We start from the raw sequence: 26,724 nt of genomic DNA on the forward strand, positions 1-26,724 counted from the left end.
GGATTAGGGTGAAACCTAATAAGGGAATCCATAGATCAAGTTAATGCAACACTAGAGGTTTTAATTGGAAAGAGATTTCAATTAATCAACCTAGGGTTAGATGTTGTTAGTCTCAAGAGAGATAATAATATAACTTAGGGATTTCTACGGATCAAGTCAAGTGAATAAATCGTCTGATTCAGAGTCAATAACAAGTGAAGTCTAGGTGGATTTTTCCCTTAGGTATTGTCCAAATCATTCAATTTTCCCAAAAGTTATTTCCCCAATTTACTTCCTGCACATTCTTAGTTTAGTAATTAGTTTAGATAAAACAAACCCCTTTATTTTTAGGCCAGATAATAAAAAGAAAGTTAATACTAGTACTTTTAGTTCCTTTGGGTTCGACATCCCGGTCTTGCCATAAGCTATACTACTGTTCGATAAGGTGTGTTTGCCTTTGTCGTGATAATAGTTAGTTTTCGAGAACGGACATTCATAAATTATAAAACTTATCACGATTCACATCACATCAAGTTTTTGGCGCCGTTGTCGGGGAACTAAGATATTAGGAACACTCGACTTTTATTACTTTAGCCATTTTACTTTTATTGCAATTTAAATTTTTATTTTCTTTTCTAATTTTTTGTTTATTTGTTTCTGGCAGGTTTTTATAGTTTATGACTAGAAGAAACCCATCAGGACCATTACTTTCTGACAGTGAGATCGATCGCACAACATGCAGAACCCGAAGAGAAACAACACGAAGCCTAAGATACACGAGGAAGAGCGAGAGGACGATATTTCCACCACAACCGAGGAGATGGGTGAAAATTAGGAAAACCCGCTACCTCCTGTGATAGCTGCTGATCCAGTAAATCAGAATCCTACTCCACGCACTATGTATAATTATGCTGAACCTACTTTAATAGGAACTGAGTCAAGTATAGTTTGGCCTACAGTTGCTGCAAATAGTTTTGAACTAAAACCTAACCCAATTCAAATGATCCAATAGTTTGTTCAGTTTTATGGTTTGCAGGACGAGGACCCAAACGCTCAGTTGGCGAATTTCCTAGAGTTTTACGACACTTTTAAAATCAATGGCATTTCTGATGATGCGATTTGCCTTCGGTTATTTCCCTTTTCATTGAGGAACAAAGGTAAACAGTGGTTGAACTCGTTAACACTAGGGTCAATCACTACTTGGGAACAAATGACCGAAAAATTTTTACTTAAATATTTTCTGCCTGCTAAAACGGCTAAGTTGAGGAATGATATCTCTTTTTTTGTGCAGATGGATCTAGAGATACTTTATGATGCATAGGAGAGATACAATTACCTATTGAGAAGGTGCCCTCACCATGGATTACCTTTATGGTTACAGGTTCAAACATTTTAAAACGGCGTGAACCCCTCAACAAGGCAACTTATCGACGCTGCTGCTGGTGGGACTATCAATAACAAAACACCTGAAGTGGCTTACGAATTTATTGAAGAGATGTCACTGAATAACTATCAGTGGCAAGTCATGAGAACAAAGCCGATGAAAGCAACTGGTGTTTTCAACCTCGATGCGGTTACTATGCTATCTAACCAGGTAAAACTCTTAAATAAAAAGAGCGACGGTTTGTGTGGTTCTACTCAGGTACATCCAGTGATGAAGTGCAATTCAAATGGAGGAGGAGCATACACCGAATATCAACCTTTCAACCCTAGCACCAAGGAGGACCAAGTTAAATATATGGGTAACATCTCAAAATAACCCATATAGTAACACATATAATGCAGGTTGGAGAAACATCCCAACTTCTCGTGGGGTGGTCAAGGGAATCAAAGGCGACAACATCTTCCGGGTTTTCAACAACCACCTTACCAACAGAAAAAGAAGCCGAGCCTTGAGGAGATGCTAACAATGTTTATCTCGGTGTTGGAAACTCGCTTTCATAATACTGAAACAACACTTAAGAATCAACAACCGTTGATCCAAGGGCTCGAAACTCAGATAGGCCAACTCGCCAAATTGATTTTTCAATGACCACAAGGTAGCTTGCCGAGTAACACTGAATCTAACCCAAGGGAACAGCTCAATGCAATTACCATTCAAGATGAGGAAAGGTTAGTTGAACCTGAACCAGAACCAAGGCAAGGAATTGTGGTAAGTAAAAGCAAATGTGAGGTAGACCACAGTGAACAAACACCAATAAGTAAAGAGTACAAACCTCGTGTGCCATACCCCAATGCGACAAAGAAAGACCACATAGAAGAACAATTCGGTAAATTCCTTAAATTCTTAAAAAAATTACATATTAACTTACCGTTTATTGAAGCTCTTTCGCAGATACCAAACGCAGTCAAATTCTTAAAAGAGCTTTTAACAAACAAGCAGAAATTAGATGAAGCGTCGCATGTGGAGTTAAATGCAGTTTGCTCAGCCATACTACAAAATAAGCTGGCCAACAAATTAAAAGATCCAGGGAGTTTTACTATTCTTTGTTTAATTGGTAGCTTAGATGTTAATAATGCTTTGGCTGATTTAGGGGCTAGTATCAATGTCATGCCTTATAAAATGTTTAAACAACTAGGTCTTAGGAAACCTAAACAAACTAGGATGAGCATTCAGTTAGCAGACAAAACAATCAGATTTCCTAGGGGTATTATTGAAGATGTACTCGTTAAAATTGATAAATTCATATTCCTAGTTGATATTGTTATTCTAGACATAGAAAAGGATAGTGACCTGCCTTTAATTTTAAGAAGGCCCTTTTTAGCAACTGCTAGAACTATAATTGATGTTGGTACATGTGAACTCACACTTCATGTGGGTGAGGAAACAATCACACTTCAAGCTCGTAATTCAAGTAACACATCAAATATCGAGGGTGATTGTACTACTAATATTGATCATGTGGTGAAACCTTCTTTGCAGAAAACACGTTCAAAGAACACACCTGAGTCATGTTCGAGTAACGACAAAGGACCCATCTATGAAGAATAAAGGCTACAGGTCGAGGAACTAGATGAGTGGCGGACACAGAAACCAAGATCACATGATAAACCGAAACCATGCCATGACGAGCTCAATATTTTACCAAATCAACTTAAGGTTGGAGACAAAGTACTATTGATGCAGCAGACCCTCGGATTACCACCTCTGAACCTAATAGAGAAATCCCTCTTACGGTACTTAGCATTTTCCCATACGGCACAGTCGAGGTAATTCATCCCAAATTCGGTACATTAAAGGTAAATAGTACTCGTCTAAAACCTTATTTTGATAAAATTGATAGTAGGGATGAGGAGTGTAAACTCCTCGCACCACCATGACCACGCAACAGAGAGGTAAGTCGAGCTTAGACTATAAATAAGCACTTCTCGGGAGGCAACCCGAGCATTAACTTCTTTAAATTTTAGTTTTTAACATTTAGATCCACTAACTGAGACACTGAACACAGATTTACCAGAACCACACGGCCAGGCCCACGGGCGTGCCTTAAGCCATGCCCATACCACAGAAGGTAACACGGTCGTGCGATACGGTCGTGTAAAAATAGGGCAAAATTTTTCCCCAACACGGAAGTCGATAAGTTGCCACGGCCGTGCCACATGGCCATAGGTGAATCTATCAAAACAACACGGGCATACGACACGCCCGTGTCTAGAGGCCATGGTTGAAACTGAGAAAACAACATGGGTGTGCGACACGCCCATGCTCACTACCTGTGGTAAAGACTGACAAAACAACACGAGCGTGGACATACATACATGGGCGTGGGATAAGCGAACGAAGCAGAACATGGCCGTGTCAACACGCCCAAAGAACACGGGCGTGGGACGAATTTCAGACGCACCCAAATTTGAAAATCACGATACACACGGGCTAAAATTAGGGCACACGAGTGTGTCCTACGACCGTGTGCCCCAATATCTATATAAACTCCTCACTATTCATCATCCCCTTCCCTAAAAACCTTACCCTAGCCTCCGCAACCTCTTCACATGCCCTCACTCCCATGCCCGTGGCCGGCCGACAGCTCTCCTCAAACGACTAACTCCTCCCTCCACCAAGAACTACTGCGTTTGTCTATTTTTTCCTCCCTATTACCTTCATTTCTTTCACTAATTTTATACTACTTCTTTATTTATTTGGCTAATTTTTATTAATATTCATAGTTCTCACTATAGTCATGCTTATGCTTGTTATTCTTTGCCATTTTAGTCAATGCATTGTGATACATTTATTGTTTCTTGTGTTTCCATAGATTTCCTGCCATATTCCATATTCTCGTATGTATTCACTAGGTATTTAGTTGACACTATTCTAGTGTTCCTAATGATAATAATGATTTGATATTTCTATTTAGGGCCAGTTCTTCATTGCTTTTGAAAAATGCTGTGGAAAAGTTTTGAAAAGTGCTGTGGAAAAATGCTTTTGAGAAGTGCTTTGGAAAAATTTAAGTGTTCGATATTGCTGTCAAAAAGTGCTTTTGAAAAGTAAAATGTCCATTTTAGACATGATATTATCAAGTAACAAATATGTATTTAAATAATGTTCAAATTAGTTAATATTATGATATTTTAGTAAAAATATAAAAAATAATTTATTATAACTTATTGTTAATATTTTAATATATAATATTAATTTTAAATATTTCTAAGTAATTAATGTTAATTATTTATTAAATTTAATTAGAATATATAAACTATATTTAAATATTTAAATATAATAATTAAATATTTGTAATTAGATATTGACACAATTGTATTATTTTAAAAATATTTTTATTTTTAATTAATGCTTTTAACACATTTGTAAAACTCATATTAAATAACCAAGACAGAGAACACAAAATAATAGCATCAAACACATTTTAAGTCAAAAGTAAGGTTAAAAGGTAAAATAACACCAAAAGTGCTTTTTGGCTGAAAAAGCTAAAATTCTTGCTTTTCATCTCTAAAAAAGCTCATCCCAAAAGTTAAAAAAGTTGCCCCAATGATATGTGTTCTTCATTGCTTTTAAGAGAAAAGCTCTTTTTTTAGAAAAAGTTCATCCCAAAAGCAATGGAGAACACACCCTTAGTCAGTAACCCCTATGAAGTATTTCCATCTAGTTCTAATGTGCTTGTATACCTTTTCCATGCTATTCTTGGGGATTATTTTCATAACTTCATCTTTTCATTACAGATACCATGTCAAATCTATGTGGCAAGAAAACTGCCATCCCCACCTCGAATAAGAGGAAAGGAGCAGCATCATCATATGGTCTTACAACGAAAATCAGCCATCCATTCCTCCAGATTCCCTCGGGACCATAGGAGAAACTTTTTTAGATACTACAAGCCCGACCTTTAGGTGCGGGCCATTGTATTGATTGGGCTGCACTTGAACAAATCCAACTGGCTGACGCGGTCCGAGCCCTTCTGACGACTGACCCATAGGGGTTCTTTTTCGAGATCATCGAGCCGATGTACCTCGGGCTCACACTCGAACTCTACTCGACCTTCCATCTTCAAGTAGTTATAACGGATTTCGATGATCCTAGAACGGTCCAGTTCTGTCTCGGTGGTTTAGTCTGCCAGTTGAGCATACCTGAGTTCGGCGTCGCTTTAGGGCTCTATACGGAGGAGTTCATGGACGACGATAATTTTGACACACTCCATCGCCACATCCACTTATCTCTCTCCAATTGCTGGAGGGCCCTCATTCCTGCTTCGGCCACCTACGAACCTAGTCGCTCCAAGGCATTGGCTTCGATACCTATACGCCATCTTGGCCCACCTAACAGGGCGACGAGAGAGCACCGACGTCGTCAACACTCACGACGCCTACCTTTTATGGAGTGTGGCGAACGGGCACATCTTCGACCTTGCCTATTTCATTGCCCTAACCATTCACCATTAGACAGAGTGCTATAAGAAGAGAGTCATATCCATCGGCCCTTATGTGACTTGCTTGGCGCGGTATTTTGGCTTCCTCAACATGGCGGCGCAAGTATCTACCCTCACCCTCATTGGTCAGATGTCTCCACAGGGCATCTCAAGTATGCTACATATGAGGATAATCGAGCGACAACGTGGAGTTGACCCTCCCCAGTACCGCCTGGTCCAGTCCGCTGAGGAGGAGGTCCTAAAGGACATTACTGATGATATCCCTCCACAGCACGAGGACCCACCATCTCAGCCACCGCCCATTCATCACCCAGTTCATGCGGATGCTTCATACTCTGACATCTCTGAGCGCCTTACTCGATTTGAGCAGTAGTGTTTTCAGCACTTTGATCACATTGATACTACTCTACATCAGATTAGTCAGCACCTTCACATCTCATCGCCACCACCACCTTGCGAACCATCCGGTGATGACGATGTTTAAAGACTTTTTATTTATTATTTTTATTTTCACTTTTATCTTTATTTATCTTCTTTAAGTAATTTTTATTCTATCTTCCTTTAATACTATTTCATTTTTAGGTTTTATAATTTTTATTGAACAATTTATAGTTTCGGCTATTTCAATACGAGTAATTATGCTTCTTTATATTTTCTAAAGAGTTCTTGATTTTATCACAGTTATAAAGAGCTCCAAAGCTCACCATCACTTAGGAACTTGAAACTCCACTGGAGAAGGTTCTCTACGACTGCCATGTCCTGCCCGACCACCACGATAACCTCTTCGCTGGACACTGTGGTTGTGGAACCCAACCTCTACCAACACCAGAGTATCCTCCTCCAATCTTATCATTACCTTGGCCGATTATTCTTCATACCTTCAATTCAAGGATTCCATTCAACATTCAAGAAGTTTCACTTCTCTCCCTCTCTCTTCCGATATTATCTTTATATCACTATTATATATCTTTGGACATTAAGGACAATGTTCATCTTAAGTGTGGGGGGGATATTTATATCATAATCAGAAAAATCCCTTAATTTTGTCTTGCTCTCAAATAATATTCTCAGATCATTATTAGAATGAATTTTGATTAATTTATAATTTTTATTGATATGTCTTGAATTAAAACATAGGCATTCATGCATTGATTGTTTAAACTTTAAGGAATTAGAGAATCAAGCATGATAAGTTGATTTTTGAGATTTAAAAATTTTTAGGTTGTTTCCCCAAGTTTAGGTACTATCTTGAGTTGAAATTCACAAGTTTAAACATCAAAAAGCCATAACTTTTGTGAGATCTTGAGCCTTTAGAGCATATATTATTTCTTTCATGCTCACTTTTATTGTTGCTTTGAGTGCGTCAATATTGATATGTTATTCTAAAACTTGCTTGATTATACATGTCAAGACCACACCATTTGATTTGATATGTCAAGATGATAAAGGCACTTAGGTCAACCCACTCACTCCATAAAAGCCTACCTTCATAATTAACCCTTAGTGAACCCCCCTTGAGCCTAACAACCAATTCATTAATTTACCCTCAATATTAACCCATAACCCATTATTGTTGAAATCCCCTAAATTAATTTGATCTCTATTTTTGTCGAGATTTGATTTGAATAAATTGCTTAGCTATATTTTATTTTTGATAGCTAGCTTATGTTATTTGACTTGCTCTTAAAAAAAATTAATACATACATATATATTAGTAGTAATTCTTTGTTTTTGAGCTTAAGTGTTTAATTCCATATTCTGAGAAAAAACTCACATGTATTCAATTGATGATTAATTATTTTTCTAGTTAGGTAATTTTTTTTTCAATTCAATCTCGATTCTAACCTTCTTTTTCAGCTTGTGACCACACCCCTAACCAAAGCCACGTTACAACCCTCTAAAGACCTTTTGATTGATGTTTCATCTCAATTTATAGTGGTGGAGATTTGATTTTCATGCAAGCTTATGGTAATAACTTTTCATATTGACTATTGAGTGCTTAACTTGTCGTCCTTAAATAGATTGAGTGATTTGAGTGAATCCTTAGTGAGAATGTTAAAACTCTGTGATATTTTGAATCAAAGGTAATCACTTAGATGAGGGGAGACACCTATGTTTTCATGATAAAATGCTCAACTTAGAATGTTTGAAACTTTGATGTCTTTTCAGTTGAATTTTCAATGTATGATTACTTATAGTTTATTTTGAGATATTATTAATAGGAATTATAAGTTAAAAAAAATGAATTCTTAATTGTGAGTTGAGGATTTTGCTTGAGGATAAGCAAATGCTTAACTGTGGGGGTATTTGATAAACCGTAATTTATACATATTTTTATCCCATGCTTAGCATATTTATGGATGATTTCTCCTTAGATTTGGTGAATTTGATGCTCCTAATCCTTTAAATTCATGTTTTACACTTAGGTGAGCATAGAAGAGTAAAAAGAGTGAGAAACGGGTCGAAAACGGAAAAAATGGAGCAACATGTGAAATCAACACAGCCTGGACTTCCGTACCACACGCCTATGTCCATTCAATAGACTCAAACACGGTTTGAAGCAATCGAACACGGGCGTGTCCCTATCGAGCCCAAGTTTAGTCCTATTCAGAAAAGGCCACTCTTGAGGACTTTTAGGCATTCTAAAGCCTATTTAAACACACTGGAGGAGGATTAGAGGGGATACACGAAGGAAGAGGCAAGGAATTACTCGAAGAAAGCCGATTGATCCATCTCAGAAGTTGGATTCACCTTCAAGACTGAAGATCTTCCTTCAATTCCCTTCAAGAGTTCTTGAGTTTTCTTTATGTTTTGTTATCATTATTCTTTTGACATGTTTTCTTTCATAAATATGAACTAAACCCCCTAAATACCTAAGGGGAATGAAACCTAAAACGGATCTTGTTATTATTATCTAAATTGTATGATAAATATTTGATTTGTTCTTAATTCTTACTTTAATATTCCAGGATGTTGATTCAAGTATTGATGTGCTTATTCAGAGGAGCAAAAGTCCCTATCCAAAAGTAGATCTAACATAATTAAGTGGAGTTGATTGTACGCCTAGAGATAGGGTGACATAATTTTACCGGATTAGGGTGAAACCTAATAAGGGAATCCATTGATCAAGTTAATGCAACACTAGAGGTTTTAATTGGAAAGAGATTTCAATTAATCAACCTAGGGTTAGATGTTGTTAGTCTCAAGAGAGATAATAATATAACTTAGGGATTTCTACGGATCAAGTCAAGTGAATAAATTGTCTGATTCAGAGTCAATAACAAGTGAAGTCTAGGTGGATTTTTCCCTTAGGTATTGTCCAAATCATTCAGTTTTCCCAAAAGTTATTTCCCCAATTTACTTCCTGTGCATTCTTAGTTTAGTAATTAGTTTAGATAAAACAAACCCCTTTATTTTTAGGCCAGATAATAAAAAGAAAGTTAATACTAGTACTTTTAGTTCCTTTGGGTTCGACATCCCGGTCTTGCCATAAACTATACTACTGTTCGATAAGGTGTGTTTGCCTTTGCCGTGATAATAGTTAGTTTTCGAGAACGGACATTCATAAATTATAAAACTTATCACGATTCACATCACATCAAACACCCTAAATTTTTGGGGCTAGAAGTTTTAAGTTTTATGGTTAGGGTCGGAGAGAAGGGTGTGCTATTGTGTATAGTTGTGCGTTTAAGTGTTAGAATGGGCCTACTGGTCTAGTGGTTGGTGGAGTGTTAATGTACCTTTAGGTTCTGTGTTTGAACCCTCATAAGTGTACTTTCAGTGTTGTTTTATTTGTTTTTTCAAAAAGTCAGTGATTTATTTATAAATTTTATTCTATTTTTATTTATTTATTATTATTTTAGAAAACTAGATAAACTCTTCACATTGGTTTTCCTAAAAATCTCTCTAAACATTTTTATTTTTTTATTTTTTTATCTTTTCGTTCTTCTCTCCGTCTCTTCTCACATTAGATTTTCTTTTGTTTTCTTGAGTTTTCTTGTTTCGTCATTTTGATTCCTGCACCGTATTCATCTTCAATCATTGTAGTTCTTGATGGGGTTGGGTGCTTATCTCGCAAATCAGGTGTAGGTTCTGAAACTCTTTTAATTTATATGCAAATGGTTGATTCAATTTCGTGGTATTCTATAATTTTATGTGAGATCGGAGATTCTTTCTTTTTGTATCAAATCGTCGATTTGCTTATGTGAAATTTGACATATTTGTGTGTGTTTTTGAAAGTGACCAATCGAAGGGTCAATTTCTGTGAAATGGTTTGAATTTAGGTGTATTTTGGTGTGGTTCTGAATTATTAAGGGTTGGAAGGTAGTTTTGGTATCGAACGCTCATTCTACAGGCTATTTTAGGGTTGTTTCGTTACCATACGGGTGGCCACATGGGCGTGTGCCCCCACACGGGTGGTCCACATAGCCGTGTGCAGTTAGGCATTAGGGTTTTCAGGAAAAATTTGGTGCCACACGGCCTGGCCACATTTTTTCAATTTCCACACGACCGTGTCCCCTGGCACACAAACGTGTGTGTTTGGGAATTAGGGATTTATTGTTTTGGTGCCACACGACATTGTAGCTAATTTAAATCCCACACGGGCGTGTGTTTTGGACACACGGTCGTGCCTGGTGAGCACACGGGCGTGTGAGACCCTCACACAGCCATGTCTGCCCTGTACTCTACACGGGTGGCCACACGGGCATGTGCCCCCATATGAGCAGTCCACACGGTCGTGTGCAGTTAGGAATTAGGGTTTTCGGGAAAAAATTGGTGCCATACGGCTATGTGACCGATGTAGGGATTTTTGTCGATTTCCACATGGCCGTGTCCCCTGGGCACACGGGCGTGTGTGTTTGGGATTAGGGATTTAGTGTTTTGGTGCCACATGACCATGTGGCTAATTTAGGGATTTAGGGATCCCACACGAGCGTGTGTTTTGGACGCATGGCCATGCCTGGTGGACACACGAGCGTCTGAAACCCTCACACAGTCGTGTCTTTCCTGTACTCTATTTTAGAACAATTGGACAGTGAGTTACATGGCCTGTTCATAGCGTGTGCCTCTGCCACACGGTCATGTGCCTCCCTCCACACGAGCGTTTTGACCCCACACAGTCTAGGCTTTTCCATACGGCCATGTGGTTCTAAGTCTCTAATTTGTGTATTAATGTATGTTTTGTTCTGAATATGGTTCTGTGTGTTCTGACCTTTGGCTAGTCTTTAGTTAGGGTAGTTAGGATTCTGATCTGGGCTTCGGCTAATGGGTTAATGGTGACTATTACGTGAGAGGTCTATTTCTGAACCTGGTTTGTTGGGTGTGTGTGCACATTTGTTATGTCTGATTGTCTCTAGGTATGTTCACCGTTTCTGTGAGATTGTATGCATACATACATTTGCATAAAGTAAATTTTTGGGTTGGTTACGAAGAGAAGGGAGATTGATTCTAATCTGATCTGGCAATTCTATTGTAATTTATTCATACAGCGGTTTACCGTACTATACCACACGTACATAAGCTTTGTTGCGTACCATTATCTAATCTGGCAGTTTAAACTGCAATATGACTGTACAGGGGACTACCGCATTGCACTGTACTGCAAATACGCCAGCCCCGCTGCTCATTAATATCTGAGTGGCTTAGCCCACATACATGGTGCGTAGGGTTGGATGGGCTTTTCTAGGTCCTACGTGGTGTGTTTTGATTGGATGAGCTTAATCAGCTCTTATGATGTGTGATCGGGGGATGGAGAGGTGTGTTGGCTGGATGGGTGGGTCTTATTACTTGACTGCATTTCATATGCATCTGTTGAGCATTCTAGGTACTGGATTATCTGACTATAATCTGTCTGACTGTGTGTGACTTAGTGTGCTTGAGTTGTTACATACTGTTGGGACGTTGGTTCCAAGTATGCTTTCTGATTCTGTGGGTGTATGTAAGTCTTTTGTGCTCTAGAATTGAGTTCTGTAATTCTGTTTTAAGTCTCATTTTGAACTCACACTGAGATGTAGCTCACCCCCTTAGTGTTTCCCCTTGCAGTTTCGTTTCTGTAACTCTGAAGCTGGACTCGGTATGCGGAGGTCTCGGACAGTCTCGGTTGAAAACAATTTATCAATTATCTTAACTATAATTTTACTGACTGAATTTTAAACGATTAAAAGTTTTCGGTTCGATTTGATAACTTGTTTTGTAAAATTTTCTCATGATCACTTCGGTAATCAATGTAGCATCCGGGATTCGGTCTAAACTTCTAAGCTGGGTTTAGGGCGTTACATTTTAGGTCCATATTTCAGACCGGACCAAACTTGGGCAAACATAAAGTATGTTAATATCATGCTTAGGCCCGACCCGGCCCATGAACACCTTTAGGCATTAGGTAAGTAAAATTAATGTGGCAAAGGTAAGTAGCTTGGTACTTGTGAATTTAGCATTTTAATAAATCTATTATGGAAATAAAACTTGTGTATGGTAATTCGATAGGATGATTATATATATATATGAGATTTCTTTTACATAATTATAAATGTGAGTGTATAAGGTATTAATTATATTAGCATGGTATGTTTCTTGATATGTTTACTAAGTTCTTGTAAGCTTAACGTGTTTTTTTGTAATTGCGTAGGTAAAGTTCGTTTTGAAATTAGAAGTTGAAGGGCATTCTCAACTCATCTCATCATAAGTCAAGCCTTGAAGAGAGTATGAATTTAAAATTTGGGTACTAGTTATGTCATGTACAATAGGACCATGATATAAGTATTTAGTTGAATGTTATGAAAACATAAATGCCATGGCTTAATTTGTAATCTTTGTATTTTAGATATGCTTGAAGCTGTTTCATGATAACTTGAATAAGGTTTAAGGTTGGTAATAGGTATATTTGAATGTGATACTGGAAGGTTATATGACATAAATGTGCAGGCTTTGAAATTGTAGGTTCGGCGTCGCAACGAGGAATTTTGCATACTCGCGACGAGCTCAAGTCAAAAAGGTACATCGTGACAAGGAATTACTTGTCTTCGCGATGAGCTCAAGTTAGAGAGTCACGTCGCAACGAGAAATTTTGTGTGGTGGCAACGAGCTATGTCACATTGCGACATGGGGAAATCTATAGTCACAACCTGATATCTTGAGCCTTCACCCTTTTGTCCCGAATTCGTTTATGCTTAAAGTTTGCTGTTTTTCTTTTAATGCAACTAATGGTTTGGCATTGATGAAATTCTTAAAAGATCTTTCTTGTGAGTTTCACTTAAAGTGACGAAGTAATTCGGTGATTGCTTGTAGTACTGCGAAGCAGTGAAGGCTGCTGGAATTCAAGTCACAAAGCATATCTTTATGGCACTTATAGATGCGTATACAGCTTGTGGGCAATTTGAGAAGGAAAAACAGGTATATATGCATTTAGCACTTAGCAGCTAGAGAAGTCACATCTTTTAAATAAGCACATTGAGCTAAAAGAATGTAGCTTTTATGTGCATAAAGAAATCTTCTGTTCTAGTTATGGAGCATAATTCAAGTACCATTTATGCATTAGACCCATTTTGATGTCCTGATGGTCTTACTATTTTATATTTTAGGTAGTTAAAAAGCATTAAAGAGCGCCTATAAACAACAGGTCATCAATCCTGAAGACGCCCTAGAAAATCAACTCTGGTTTCTCAACCAGGACTTTGTACACTATAACTGCTAAACCTTAAGCATTTAATTAGAACTATATTAAATATCAAAATCTTGTAATAATCTAGACAAAATCAAAGAGCCAGAATTTACCAAAATTACAGCTTAAGAGGGCACGGTGTAGTGGTGTTTGGCCGTTATTTCCTTTATGATCAAGTGTGGATGGATTTGCAAATATGATGCTATCAGCAATAGGAGTTAAGCCTAAATCAATGGCGACAACAAGCGGAGATTCCCCAGCATTGTTGACTAGCCTCAAAGCTTCATGATCTCCTTTTACCAATAGCCATATAACCAACTTATGATTGTTTCTGACAGCACAATGTAAAGGGGTGTCGCCATGCTTGTCTCTGACCCTTGCTATATCTTCCACAGTAGCCTTGAACAAGAGAATAACATCGAACTGTCCAGCCTTTGCGGCGACGTGAAAGGATGTTTCGCCATTGAGGTTGGTCTTATGGACGAGATTCGGATGGCAATTCATTATCTGTTCGACAAAATCTTCATGTCTGAATCGTGTAGAAATGTGAAGAGCAGTGTTGCCTTGCGGACTGGTGGCGTTTAGGATGTTGGTTTCAGCATCTACGAGTTGCTTGATGAGGTTTAAGTTTCCGGTTCTTGCCGCCATGAGTAGTTGTCGATCCATGGCTAAGGAACCTCTTTGATTATGGAAGAAAACTTTTATGAGCAAGAGGTCATAAATTGTTGTAAGTTAAAAATTAATAAAATTAAATATGTAAAATTAAAATTTGTTATAAAGCTTATATATATATGAAAACTTTTTCAAAGCAAAATAAGAAAAAAAAGATAATTTAATATGATATACTATAATAATTAATTAACTTATTTAGGTTCAAAATTATTATTTGAGAAAATTTTTAAAATTATTTTGAATTTTTTATAGTTTTTATTGAAAGTGATCAATTCGCTCATTTTTAAAATTTATAGGGACTAAATGAATATTTACACAAATTTATTATTCGAATTATTAGAATTGTAAAATTAAACTCCACTCGAAATCGAAACTCGATTTACTTATTCAAGATGACTCAAAAAATCGAATAACTCAAATAACTTGATTAAATTAACTCGAAATTCGATTTTTTTTAATTTTTTCAAATCGAATAAAATTTTGCTCACTCCTATTGAAATATACTGTTTTTCCCACTTTGGTCCTTAAAGTTCTTTTACCCGCTTTAGTCCTTAAAGTTCTTTTACCCATTCCAATCCCTAACATTATTAGACGTTTTCAGTTTAGTCATTAACGCTATCAATAATGCCTAGTTTAGTCCTTTGGATGTTAAAAAACGGGCTAACCAATCATATGTTGCCACATTTCATATAATGACGTCATCATCCAAAAATATCTTTAAAAATTCTTTAAAAATTACAAAAAATTATTTAAAAAATAAAAAAATACTAAAACATAAATTTACAAAATATTAAAATTATTAAAATGGATAAATTATAAAATTACAAAAAATTATAAAAGTATAAAAATGCTAAATATACTAAAATATTTTAAAAATTAGAAATTTTAATATTTTAAAATTTTTATAAATTACATTTACTAGAGCTTGAACATCATATTGTTACCTCTTGGAAGGATATCCCTTACAATGGTAGTTTTATAGTTTAATCAATTAGAATTTATAATTAGTAGATCTTTTAGTTGATAAAATTGGATTAGTTTTAAAATTATTTAAATAATGTAAAATAATGATTTATTTTACATTATTTAAATAAGTTGAAATAAATTGTCCAAAATTTATCACCTAAAAATTAAAAATATTAAATTTTGAATTTTTTAAATTAGAAATTTTTATATTTTATATTGTTTTGTAATTTTATAATTTTTCTATTTTTAATAATTTTAATAATTTTTTGTAATTTTTGAAGATTTTTTAAGGTTTTTGAATGATGACTACATACTCATGTGACACGTGACATTGTATGATTGGTGATAGTTTTAACATTTAATCAATTGGAATTTATAATTTGTAGATATTTTAAGTTGATAAATTTGGATAAACTTTAAAATTATTTTAATAATGAATAATAATGTCATTTCAATTAAATAATCATTTAAATAATAAATAGCATTATTTTTCTTTATTTAAATGTTTTGGAAAAAATCCAAAATTTATCACCTAAAAATTTAAAAATATTAAAATTTCTATTTTTAAAATTTTCGTAATATTTCATATTTTTTTGTAATTTTATAAAATTTTTATATTTTTATAATTTTAATAATTTTGTAAATTTTAAATATTTATTTTAATTTTTCACAATTTGTAAAAAAATTAAATTTTTGAATGATGATATTATAATAACATCGTCATGTGACATGTGACGTCATATGATTTACTGAATATTATATTATAGTCATTAATTTTTAACAACGTCTGATAATGTTAGGATGAAAGTGGATCACAAAAAAATTTAAAACCGAAGTGAGAAAAGCGATCTAAGTTATTTAATATTGACTTTTCAAGTCAGCTGATTTCTTCTTCACCTGGTGGGACTATCCAACATTTTATAAATTTAGTCGAATAATTTATAAACTGACTTCTTCTTCCACCTTTTATTATTTTTATTTTTAAATTATTTTTATAATTTTAGAAACTAAATTCTCAAATCTTTTAAAATTTATAGAATTATTAATAAAAAATCTAATAAAACAAATTAATGTTTTAGTTATACTTATGTAACCAAATTACTTATTAATCCCTTTAATTATCCTACCACATTAGCATTTCATTAAACGGAAGAGGAAATTAATGGGTTAGTATTACATAATTTTTAAAAGTTTGGCAATCGAAATATAATTTTAGCTTTACTTTAGTGTTCAATTCTATAATTTACCCTTATATTTTTTATCAATGATATTGTAACTTAAAAAATTTCAAAATTATATTTTCAAATATCAATCTCTTAAATTTTATATTATAAACTAATGAAGTTTATTGTGGGATTTCCATTTATTCTAGAAGAAGTTTTCAAAATATCGTTAGCCAAAAGCCAACAAATTTCTTTACAAGTCCATAATTGTCCGTACAAAATTTTATGCACAAGTGATTCTATGCATACCTATAAACAACTTATAATCTGTGTTATGAGCTCAAATCCAACCAATACAAACTCTCTAGTTTTCTTGATAAGTGAGGCATTTCTACTCTTTATCTTTAAAAGGCATAGATGACATTTTGCAAACTTTTTTTATGAGCATAGCCAAGATACAGAACCTCTTCAAAAAACAAATTCAAATGTATTAAAAAGTTCACATCAACTCTCTAGAACACTTTCAAAACTTCTTCCAATAAAAACCACTACAATTTTATTAGCATTATCCTAGAAATGGTTCGCTTTTAAGCATCATTATATAAATTAAACTTCACAAATATTTTTTAAATGATTGTTAATTAAGATCAAGATTACATATCACCGGTGCAATATGCCCAACAATATTTTAAGACTAATTAGCCTAATTTTGTAGTTAATTAATTAAATTATAATTAAGAGTTTAGGGTTTGAAATTTTAGTATCTAGGGATTGAATTTTAGAGTTCAAGATTTAAGAAAACTATCGAAATATTTTTGTTTGTTTGTGTACAACCTACTATAATCAGCTACCCAAAATGGTCCCAAAGGTGAACTAAATAAATCAGATTTCAGCAAAAAGTCAATGCCTGCCTTCAATCACAAGATATGCTTGTTTAAACGTTGATAAGAAAAAATATCATCTTTAGGATACAAAATTTCTGATTACACCGATAATTAGCTTTCTTTTATGCTTAACTAACCTCACGCATGTATTTATATATGTGTTCCTATATACAGAAAGAATTGAGTAAACTATATGATGGTACCCAAAGTTTTACAACAAAGAATGATAAGAAAATTCCTATTTCACATCTGACCTTGCAATTGCGCCACCAAAATCTGCATTCTATCTAATTTCTGTCTCAGTTCTTTAATAGCCGTAAGATTCTCCTCAGAAGACTCTGCATTAGATAATTCAGTAACGAGCGTGGCACACTTGGCTTGTGAATCCAAAACTGCCTCCTCGAGCAAAGCGATAGTTGAGCGCTGGTCTTCAATAATCACTTTTGATAATGGAGACTGCCCAATACTTCCAGCACTGTTCCCTCGGTTGAGCTTATCCGATGAGAAAATCTTGTCAAATCCCTCAATTCCTACATCATTAAAACTTACAGCTCATTCAAAATGTCCGGCGGTATGTTACTTTTTAACTTGAATAAAATAACTTAACCAAATCACACTTACCTAGGTTGCTAAGTTTATATATGGCATCCTTGCCGAGGGAGTTTTCAAGCTTGAGCAGCCGCAAGACTCCTGCAGCTATACGACCCATTGAATTAACCTCAGACTTGCATAAAAAAGCAAGGTGCTGAAGTTCATCCTTGGTAACAATGGCCTCAATCTACAGGAAGAGAGAAACCTTAATTAAGTTTGATTGACCATTATTGGCTGTAATAAACTTCTTCAAAAGTAAGATGCCATTACCGGTTGTTTGACAGAAAATTTCATGTTTTCCACCACCCAGTTGACTGTTTCATTCTCAACATTATCTTCTGATATCAGCATATGAACTTCAAGATTTATCCCTCCTAATATCTCAAAACTTTCTTTGAAGCCATTTGCAGGTGATGGGCTCCTCTGGGCCTGAGGCTTGAACGTCTCCAAGCCTTCCACACAGACCTGCAAGCATTTGAACTTTTAGAAAGTACTAACTAAAAGCAAAAATTGATATTCACGTGAAATAAGGTCAACTGCTAGGGGGCAAAGGTGCTTCTGTCTTGACCCAAAGTAGAAACTAACTAAACCAGAATTTCAGATTTCTAATTCCCTCATCTTGTGCTGGCCATACCTGATAATTCCAAATCAAAATTCTAGTGCTAAAGAACCTGAGAAATGAGGATGACCACCAGATTCTACAAAGTATATACAAACTATGATTTGCTTGGCAACTAAGTATTAACCTTCTAAAACCAACAGAGATAAGAAATAAATAAAAAGTAAATAAAACCCAAGGGGTTCAACCTTTCACCCATCTTATCATCAGAGGACAACTTCAAGGGCCAGACCCTCCAATAACCTCCCAACCATAGGAAAAAACCTACCCTAGACACACCTAGACCATTATACATCCTTCTAACACTCAAAACAAAATGCAGAGAAATAGCAAAAACAGCTCAGTTTTGCTCACGTAGTAAAAAGATTCTTACCTTGACCAACTCAACAGGATATCTCCGGATTCCATTTGAAATCCCTTTTCTATTTGGCAAATCCTTCGGACTAACTTTTGCTTTTACTTGCAAACTTCGGAAAGTCATGTGCCAACACCTCTGCTCTCTGTCCAGGAGTTCTTTCTCGAACCACCAACTTTCAGCCATTTCTTGCACACCTTCAAGAGCAAATAACCAGTCTTGTAACTCAATGGACACATCCACATCATCTGGCATTCCCAGCTGCAAAAACTTTTCATCTTTCTCCCCTCCCAAGGTTCCAACTGGACAAAATTTAAGACATTTACAGTTAAACTACAAGCGTAAAATCCAAAAGGTAAACTCTACAGTCATTTATAAGAGAGTAACTAACAAAACAAAAAATCACAACAGATTAAGTCCCATACCAACAACAAGATCATTATCAACAAAAGCTGAAGGTTTTAAAAGTTTTGACAGTGGCCCAGATGACAAGTTCTCTAAGCCCTTAGAAAGCTCCATGCTGGGACCACCATCAGGCCCAATAATTCCAAATCGATGTAGCAAAGCTTCAGTATAATTCATTCCTCCACCTAAGCGCACACCTGATATACAAGCTGACACACTTAAACCATGACACTCTTTGTCCCTCTCATCAAAAGGAATGACATGCACAATGCTTATGTCAAGAAATGGAATTACTGAAGCTTTTCCACTTGATAGGCACTTCTGCTTGTTGTGTACCCAAAAAACAGCTCTTAACGGAGAAAATCCATTCCCAGTTACAAGAGAACCATTTTCAACTGAGTCTACCAGCGTTCCATTATTGTGGACAACGTTTCCCTCTGTCTCTACGCAGTCCACCTGAACAATCTCCCAACACAAAGTAGATGAAACAGCCATAGCACCACCAAGAGTTCTGTGAGAGACTTTAAGGAAAAGATTATTTCCAATAAACTGAACTAAAGGCGTGCCCTGGATATCCAATGAGTATGATTCGAGAAATCTAAGCTGAAGGACGTTTACTGCTAAACTTACAGCAGTATCACTAGGAACTTTCTCCATCAGTCTTCCACCCAAAGTATCATCCATGTTTCTATTTGGTCTTTTATTCTTTCCAACCACTGCAATCTTTTCACTAACTCTACCAATATACCCATAGAGATCCAAGACAAAAAACAACTGCTCAACTGATGTATTAGACATAAATTGTTCACAAGCAACCCCTATTCTGACAACACCACCTGGAGGAGGCACAACTGTTAAGGGGCTCCCATCAGCAGATACCATAGCTAACTCAATAGAAGCTTCTTTCAGCTCAACACACTTCCACAAGCCTGAAGACCAGCCAAGAGAACTTTGAACTCCAGTTAAGCCAGCAGTTGTTTCCAAAGACAAACTGAGTTGTGAAGCTCCAGCAGTCCATTTCTTCATGCTAGCATCAATAGGTTGACCATCCCATAGACAGAAACAAGCAGGATCTTTCTCCAGGTTCAGGAGCTTGAGTTTTAGAGATGGTGACTCAGAGAAAAACACCTTTTCAAAATGAAGCCTAGCTCCAGCAAATGACTTTGGCCTGATACGGTTATCTCCACCACCAGGATTATCCATTTTGCCTATGTCCAAAGGAACACTAATATCTAACTCCTTGAGACTGAACACAAGGGAATTTACAGAAGAATCTGGTAAAATAGAACCAGGATTGACAACTATTCCATCAGCTAAGAAGGAAGATATCCTCAAACAAGATTCTTCCTGAAGATGTATCTGAATGATGAATTTTAAAAAGATAATAAGTAATGAAAGTTAATATAATCGGCAAAATTAATTGTGCATCAAACTTATGAAATCATACCATAAGAGGCTGGCAATCAATTACAGTTTGCGAAGCAAAAGATGGGGGGAGTGGAGAGGGCTTGACTTGAAGAGAGTGGAGGGATATCAAAGGAACACCCACAGTTAACTGCCATTGCTGCTCGGCCAGAGGATATATTGGAGGACAAAAATCCTTACCTGATATTCAATACCGCAAACAGAAACATAAATTCTAGTAATCTAAACTATAAGCAGATTATATATACATTCACATGATGAAAATTTCTATGTAACATAAAATAATAACTGATACCAAAGTTAGGAATATGAAGACAAGAATCAGTAACAGCCTCCATAGATGGTTGCACTAACGTACAGGGAGGCCGCGAAAATGTATCCCTGCATCATGCCACCGACATTTTAAATTCGACATAAACAGTAATACTTACAAAATGAAGATAAACAAGCAAGGAAAAGATGACTCCAGGTCATTCATACACACATTCATGTATTAGTTTTGAACTAGGCTTAAGAAAAAATTGAAGTACAAAAATCTTTTCTGCAGGAAAAAAAAAATGAAAATAAGAATTGAACTTGACTTGATAGTAAATGGTATGGTAGAACTTCAAGAAGAAAAAACTTCAAATGGCTATGGGTAAGTACCATAAAGATAATAAATGGCATTTGTAGCTAAAATTTCCAGTTTTTCAGAAGTTATAACTGCTAATCATAAAAGTAAGGCTAACTTGCCCTAAAATAAAAATTAATCAAGTTATCAGGTGATTATACCCAAAAAGATAAGGAAACCCAGAAAGATGGTTAAACCCCCAAATACAGAAGCAATAATAGGAGATCATAGCTAGTCTGAAACCACCACAGACAATTCATTGGAAAAGTGAAACATGACAAAATTTACCTTAAAAACAGCCCACCGACCATAACCTTAGACAAATGACGAGAATTTTCCCCATCAGAGACACTGGCCTGCAGGAACAGAACATTCTAACATAAGATTGCCTACATCCCAGCATAACATGACTCCATAACAACAGTCTATAGGAAGTGCATGGAAGCAAATATCACGATGTTCATACCATTTTCAAATAAAATGAAGAAGTTTGGAGAGCAGATAATGCAAAGTAAAAGACAGGTAATGCTTATAGCCAGTTGTACTAAGGAGCTATTAGAAGTTACTAATACAGATCAGTAGATTGTGTCAAAAATCTAGGATTGTTTTTAGAACAAATTAAGAAGCCTTCAATCAAAAGCGAAAATATTATCTCAAAACATGACAATATCGTATCATTTATATTTCAAATTTTTACATGAAAAGACAGTGTGGTGCCTTCTAATTAAGGCTTTATAAAATATGATGTTTAATTGTTCATTTTCTGCAAGTCATAAAAATCTGATAAGTTATAATCATACAAGAATTCGCTGTCAGAAAATTAAAATAAGATGCATCTATAAAACCAGAATTTAATCAGGAAAATAAGTTGATACCATGTTAAAAAGATCCAAGTTTCATAGGAAAATACCCGAGAAAAGAGAAGCGACTGCATCAAAAGTTCAAGTTGGAACTCTGCAAGTAAATTCAAACAGTTTTGGGAAAAGTTATATTAAATAATTAGCAGTATGCTAGAATAGGAGAGGGCAGGTGAAAGAGTAAATAGCTTGCTCTACCCTGTTTGCAATAAATTAACGAAAATTTTTCCTCTCAACAAGCGGATAATGTGGTTCACACTACAGTCTGACTCCTCACATTTCTACCCATTTACTCTACTCAGTTTTAGCTTCAGCTTCCATTTAGGTCTAAGAGTGTTATATGCTACTCTAAATGAATACATAACTGGTTATCAAAATATGGCCATGTCCATGTGCGTAAAACAAAATCACCAAAAAGTAAACAAACCATTGTCCTTGATACAAAGAAATATGTGGTCCACAACAACAGAAACTAAAGACCGTCCTGCTGATTCAACAGATCGCTGCCAGTTCAGAAAGGAAAAACTCAGTAAAAGTTGCCCATAACAAGTTATTTAGAAGACAGAGAAGTATCACGTGAATGATAGTAGATAAAACGTAAAACCTGCTGAGCATTTAGATCAACGTCTCCTCTATTTAGACATACATACAATCCAGTCAAGAAGCGGAGAAGAGCTCGGAGCCCTGCTTACGTAATTGTCCCACAATTTCATGCTTTGTTAGTACCATATATTTAATTCAAAAGATGAAACAAGCAGTTAGAAAACTGGCTACCTTATTACCTGGTTCACTTAATGCAGGACAAACCGCCTCTGTAACATGTAACTGAACCTCAAGGCCTAGTGGAGCATTTAATTCTGTCCTCTGTACTGTGATCTAAAGGGAGAAAAAAATAAAAGTTTTAAAGACATCCTGAAAACCAGAAAACACTTTCTGCCACCACACAACAGTTTAAAATAAGATAAAGTTCACCAAAATCAATTGGAAATGCATGATCTGATTACATAAGCCTCTCCAGATATGCCTTCGAGAAAACGTTCTCCACCAAAGAAAACACGCTTTGCGCCATCATCATCTCTTTGTGTTGATCCCACTTGAGAACGTGCTAAATTAGCATCACTGAACATATCAGGATGAGGCAGGAGATCAATGGATAGAGATTCCCATTCTAGTTTCTGGAAGGAAAGAATTTAGTATCATTAGGCACTGTGACGAAAAAAATAACTTAAATATATTCATGACAGAAAACTAAGGCACAAATGGATAAAACATTTAACATAAAGCATTGCAGTAAGGAATATGCATACCCCTATGCACACATATATAGATGGATTATGGAGGAAGAGAGGGAATCGCAAGTCTATACTATGTTACCTTGAAAACATATATGAAATTTTTATTTGAGGAGAAATCCCGTGCTTCCTTAAGATTTACAGCCTGAAAAAACAAAAATTTTTAAATATGCATTCATACTTAAGAAAACTGTTAGAGAGATTAAGACACAAAAATATGCAACAATTTACCTGCCAATTTTCATTAGTTGTATATAGTAAAATGTTGCGCATTGTGATAGATGCCATGGGGGGTGCCCTGAAAAAACGCATAACATGAGTAAGAAATGCAACAGGGTAAGAAATCCATACAAGTTCCACTGACAATCAAAGAAATTTGTTATTTGAACAAATTAACCACTTGAAGTGCACAACAAGGGGAAAAATAAGAAAGGAATTTTAGTAATTTATATGTAAAAAATGCAAATATTGAAATCCCCCATCAAGTTCACCAATAAGGAACTAAATGATGAACTGGTTTCCCAAAAATAGATACAGAATAAACAATATAAAAGATGTAAAATGTTCATAAATATTCCTCTTCTACTGAAGATAAGATCGCTTGCAATGAAAAACGCACTGAACCCTAGCAAGAATCTGATATTTTGAAACTTCCAAAAATCTAGAGACAATATCAAAGCTAAATGCACTTCAATAAGAAGTTTAAAAAATATATTTTGTAACACAATCAGAGGATTCTTTTACTTATAAAATGATCATGTACAGTTAAATGAAATGCATAAACATAATGTACAAGTAAACTTCTAAGAAAAAGGGGCACTCTTATTGTAGGATAATTTCTTCTTTTAATCAGCATAGTTCTACAAATTAAAATTAATTTCTATTATAACCATCAGTACAAATGACAGACACAAAAGAAGACAAGTACAAATAACTAGACAGTATGCATATGTCAACTACCAACCAATAAATCAGACATTTTCTGACCAAGAATTAGCATAAAAACTGAAAACAAAAGATTTTACCAAGCTGCCCCCCCTTTGGCACGAGTACCGCCACGAGTTTCAAGTAGAAGATTGACTGTCTGAACCTGAATGGTCATTCCATCTGCAATCTGAAAATAATAAAAGGACAAAACATGAAGTATGTATTTTGTATCTAAACCTTCTTCCATGTTGCTAATGACATGCACAAACTAGTAATTCAACCAAATTGAGGAATTTTGTAAATTTAGTTACTGGAATTTTATTTTCACTTACTTGATGTAAGATCAAGATTTAATTGTAGTTCAAAACTATAATAGGGAAATGGCAACTTGAAGACAAAGTAGGCACTACAAATGTGCTAACCTTTTAGCATTTAAATCCATAAATTGTTTGACATTCCAAGGCAAACAGTAATCTACAACCTTACCAAAGAAAGTGTCTAACCTTGTCAGCAAACCCATAACCACTACCCTTCCCTGGGCTGGTGGACGATTGCATGCTGTAAGCACAGAAGTAGATACAAGTTGCTTTTAAGAACAGTACAACATGCCAAACTACAAATTTACGAATGTGATCTTAGTTGTGAAACATAACATTGAAGGTAAATCAGCATTACCCGCTTGAGCTCCTAGGAGAATCAACATCAGAATTTTCCTCCAGAACCAAATCAAGCCTATCAATTTGAACTACAATTGGCTCGATTTGCACATTACTGACATAAGGGAGCTATCAAGAAAAAATTTAGGGAAATTTTATAAGTTCAAGAAATTAAGATCACAATATGCTGAGGCAAAACAAATGAAAAATGTGGACAATGTCAACCTTACATTTCTACTGTCTCAAGACCAAATTCTCCTTCCCATATAGGTCAACTCAAGCAAGTATAGATGAATTTCTTTCATTTAAGAATGAAGAAAAATATATGTATAACAGTATCCAAAACTAAGTACCAGTTATCTCAAATTTCAGCCTAACCCAAAGAAAGCAAAAATGATAACCACATTTCATATTAGCTACGAGCAAATAAACTATTAAAAACCTCTTAACTTCACACTGAATTGTCCCCATACACAATTTTTTTTTAAAAAAAGCCCAATCTAAGATGAAATATAATCGGTTCCCTAACCTTGCATCTAAAAGGCTCTATGACTTAAAACTAGAAATTAACCTAAGTAATCATCAGTTTTCCAATCCAAATTCCCCCCCCCCCCAAAAAAAAAAAATAGAAGAAACTCACAATGATCTCCAATTTTCCAACTTTTGCAGTCGCCACATTCAAAGCAGGCGGCAATCCCATACTCGCATGAAGAGCATCGCCGTTTATATCTATCAAATCCAAACATAATTTAAAAAGAAAAAAAAACTGAAATGGAAGCCAAAATTTAGATCCAAAGATCAAAAGATATACCTAAATTGGAAAGTTGAACTGTACGGCCTTGTAATTTGAACTGATCTCTTGAGAAAGATTTAAGCCAGTACTTCAAAGTGTACTCCAATGCTCGAGCTAAAATCGACTCCATTTTTCAGCTTGAACAAACAAAAAGAAAAAGAAAATTCTTCTCAAACTTCCTAGAAACCTAACTCTAGGCTGATTAATTCATGAAAAATGGAAGAAATTCCCAATTTTTTTTAGCGAAAACCCCTAAAAATTTTAGGGGTTTTTAAGATTTTGATGGTGGGAGTTTCCTTTTCTTTCTCCTTTTTTTTTTTTTTCCTTTTTTGAATTGATTTATTTGTTTTAGGTGGAGGAATCTTAGCGAAGGAAAAGCGGAGGGGCGCAGAGGAGAAGTGGCACGTGCGAGTTCCCTGGACGGCACATGTGAAAGATGGGCTACTGAAAGCTGCTTCCTGCATTGGATCTTGGGAATGTGTCAGGAGTTGATTTGTCGGTTCGTCTTAAGCAAGGAAAGTATCGACTTGTGATAAAAAAATTAAAAATAATTTAAATAATTTTATTTCAAAAAAATAATCACTTTTAACTATTTTTAATTAAAATTATTACTGTATTTTTTTACACAAAAATTTATAAACATAAGATCAAACATTGAATCAAACATCAATAAACTTAATATTAGATCAATAATATGATGGACTTGTTATAATTATCAACTTCTTGCTTTGCTTATTAACTATCTCATTTGATTTCCTCTAATGAATGAGATTTTAACATTATTAATTAAATAAAGTTTGGGTCTTTTAACATTAATAATTGCAATATGTATTTTATTCTATGAATTGATTCCTATTTTATTTTTCAACAATTATATTTTATATTAATTTAATTTTATATTATTATTTAAATGCAAATTTTAAGCTTAAAATCTACCACCATCATTAGGTCAAATAAATTATGATGTCTAACTATACATCTCAAAATAATT

The 26,724-nt window shown here is 35.1% G+C and overlaps 1 protein-coding gene and 1 non-coding gene across 3 annotated transcripts; both read right to left on the reverse strand.

The window, feature by feature from the left end:
* Window positions 1-1,237: 1,237 nt before the first annotated feature.
* On the reverse strand, window positions 1,238-1,344 carry LOC128282343 (small nucleolar RNA R71). Its single transcript, XR_008272597.1, has one exon. It is a non-coding gene; the product is annotated as a small nucleolar RNA R71 (small nucleolar RNA).
* A 15,862-nt stretch (window positions 1,345-17,206) lies between these two features.
* LOC108456984 (uncharacterized) lies at window positions 17,207-26,207 on the reverse strand. Of its 2 annotated transcripts, XM_017755769.2 has the most exons (20): window positions 25,752-26,207; window positions 25,581-25,669; window positions 24,960-25,069; window positions 24,788-24,842; window positions 24,383-24,471; window positions 23,589-23,655; window positions 23,440-23,502; window positions 23,070-23,240; window positions 22,848-22,941; window positions 22,670-22,749; window positions 22,493-22,568; window positions 22,119-22,162; window positions 21,497-21,564; window positions 20,894-20,979; window positions 20,621-20,778; window positions 19,194-20,532; window positions 18,787-19,070; window positions 18,065-18,259; window positions 17,825-17,981; window positions 17,207-17,733 (listed from the first exon to the last, which is right to left on the reverse strand). In XM_017755769.2, the coding sequence occupies exons 1-20, from the start codon at window positions 25,861-25,863 to the stop codon at window positions 17,447-17,449; spliced, it is 3,624 nt and encodes a 1,207-aa protein (XP_017611258.1). In that variant the 5' UTR covers window positions 25,864-26,207; the 3' UTR covers window positions 17,207-17,446. The 2 variants fall into 2 exon arrangements, with proteins under 2 accessions (XP_017611258.1, XP_017611259.1); XM_017755770.2 differs by lacking the exons at window positions 24,960-25,069; window positions 25,581-25,669; window positions 25,752-26,207 and having other exon boundaries at window positions 24,771-24,839.
* Window positions 26,208-26,724: the final 517 nt, after the last annotated feature.

This window comes from Gossypium arboreum, chromosome 1, assembly GCF_025698485.1.
Source record: "Gossypium arboreum isolate Shixiya-1 chromosome 1, ASM2569848v2, whole genome shotgun sequence".
Lineage (NCBI taxonomy): Eukaryota > Viridiplantae > Streptophyta > Magnoliopsida > Malvales > Malvaceae > Gossypium > Gossypium arboreum.

Bases quoted from the DNA above. Each gene is read 5' to 3' on its own strand.
- LOC108456984 (XM_017755769.2), bottom strand. From the start codon at position 25,863: ATGGAGTCGATTTTAGCTCGAGCATTGGAGTACACTTTGAAGTACTGG. The intron at 22,163-22,492 runs GTTTGTTTACTT...ATTTACTTGCAG, and splicing joins TCTTTGTATCAAGGACAATG to AGTTCCAACTTGAACTTTTG. The intron at 18,260-18,786 runs GTAAGAATCTTT...AAATGCTTGCAG, and splicing joins ATCCTGTTGAGTTGGTCAAG to GTCTGTGTGGAAGGCTTGGA.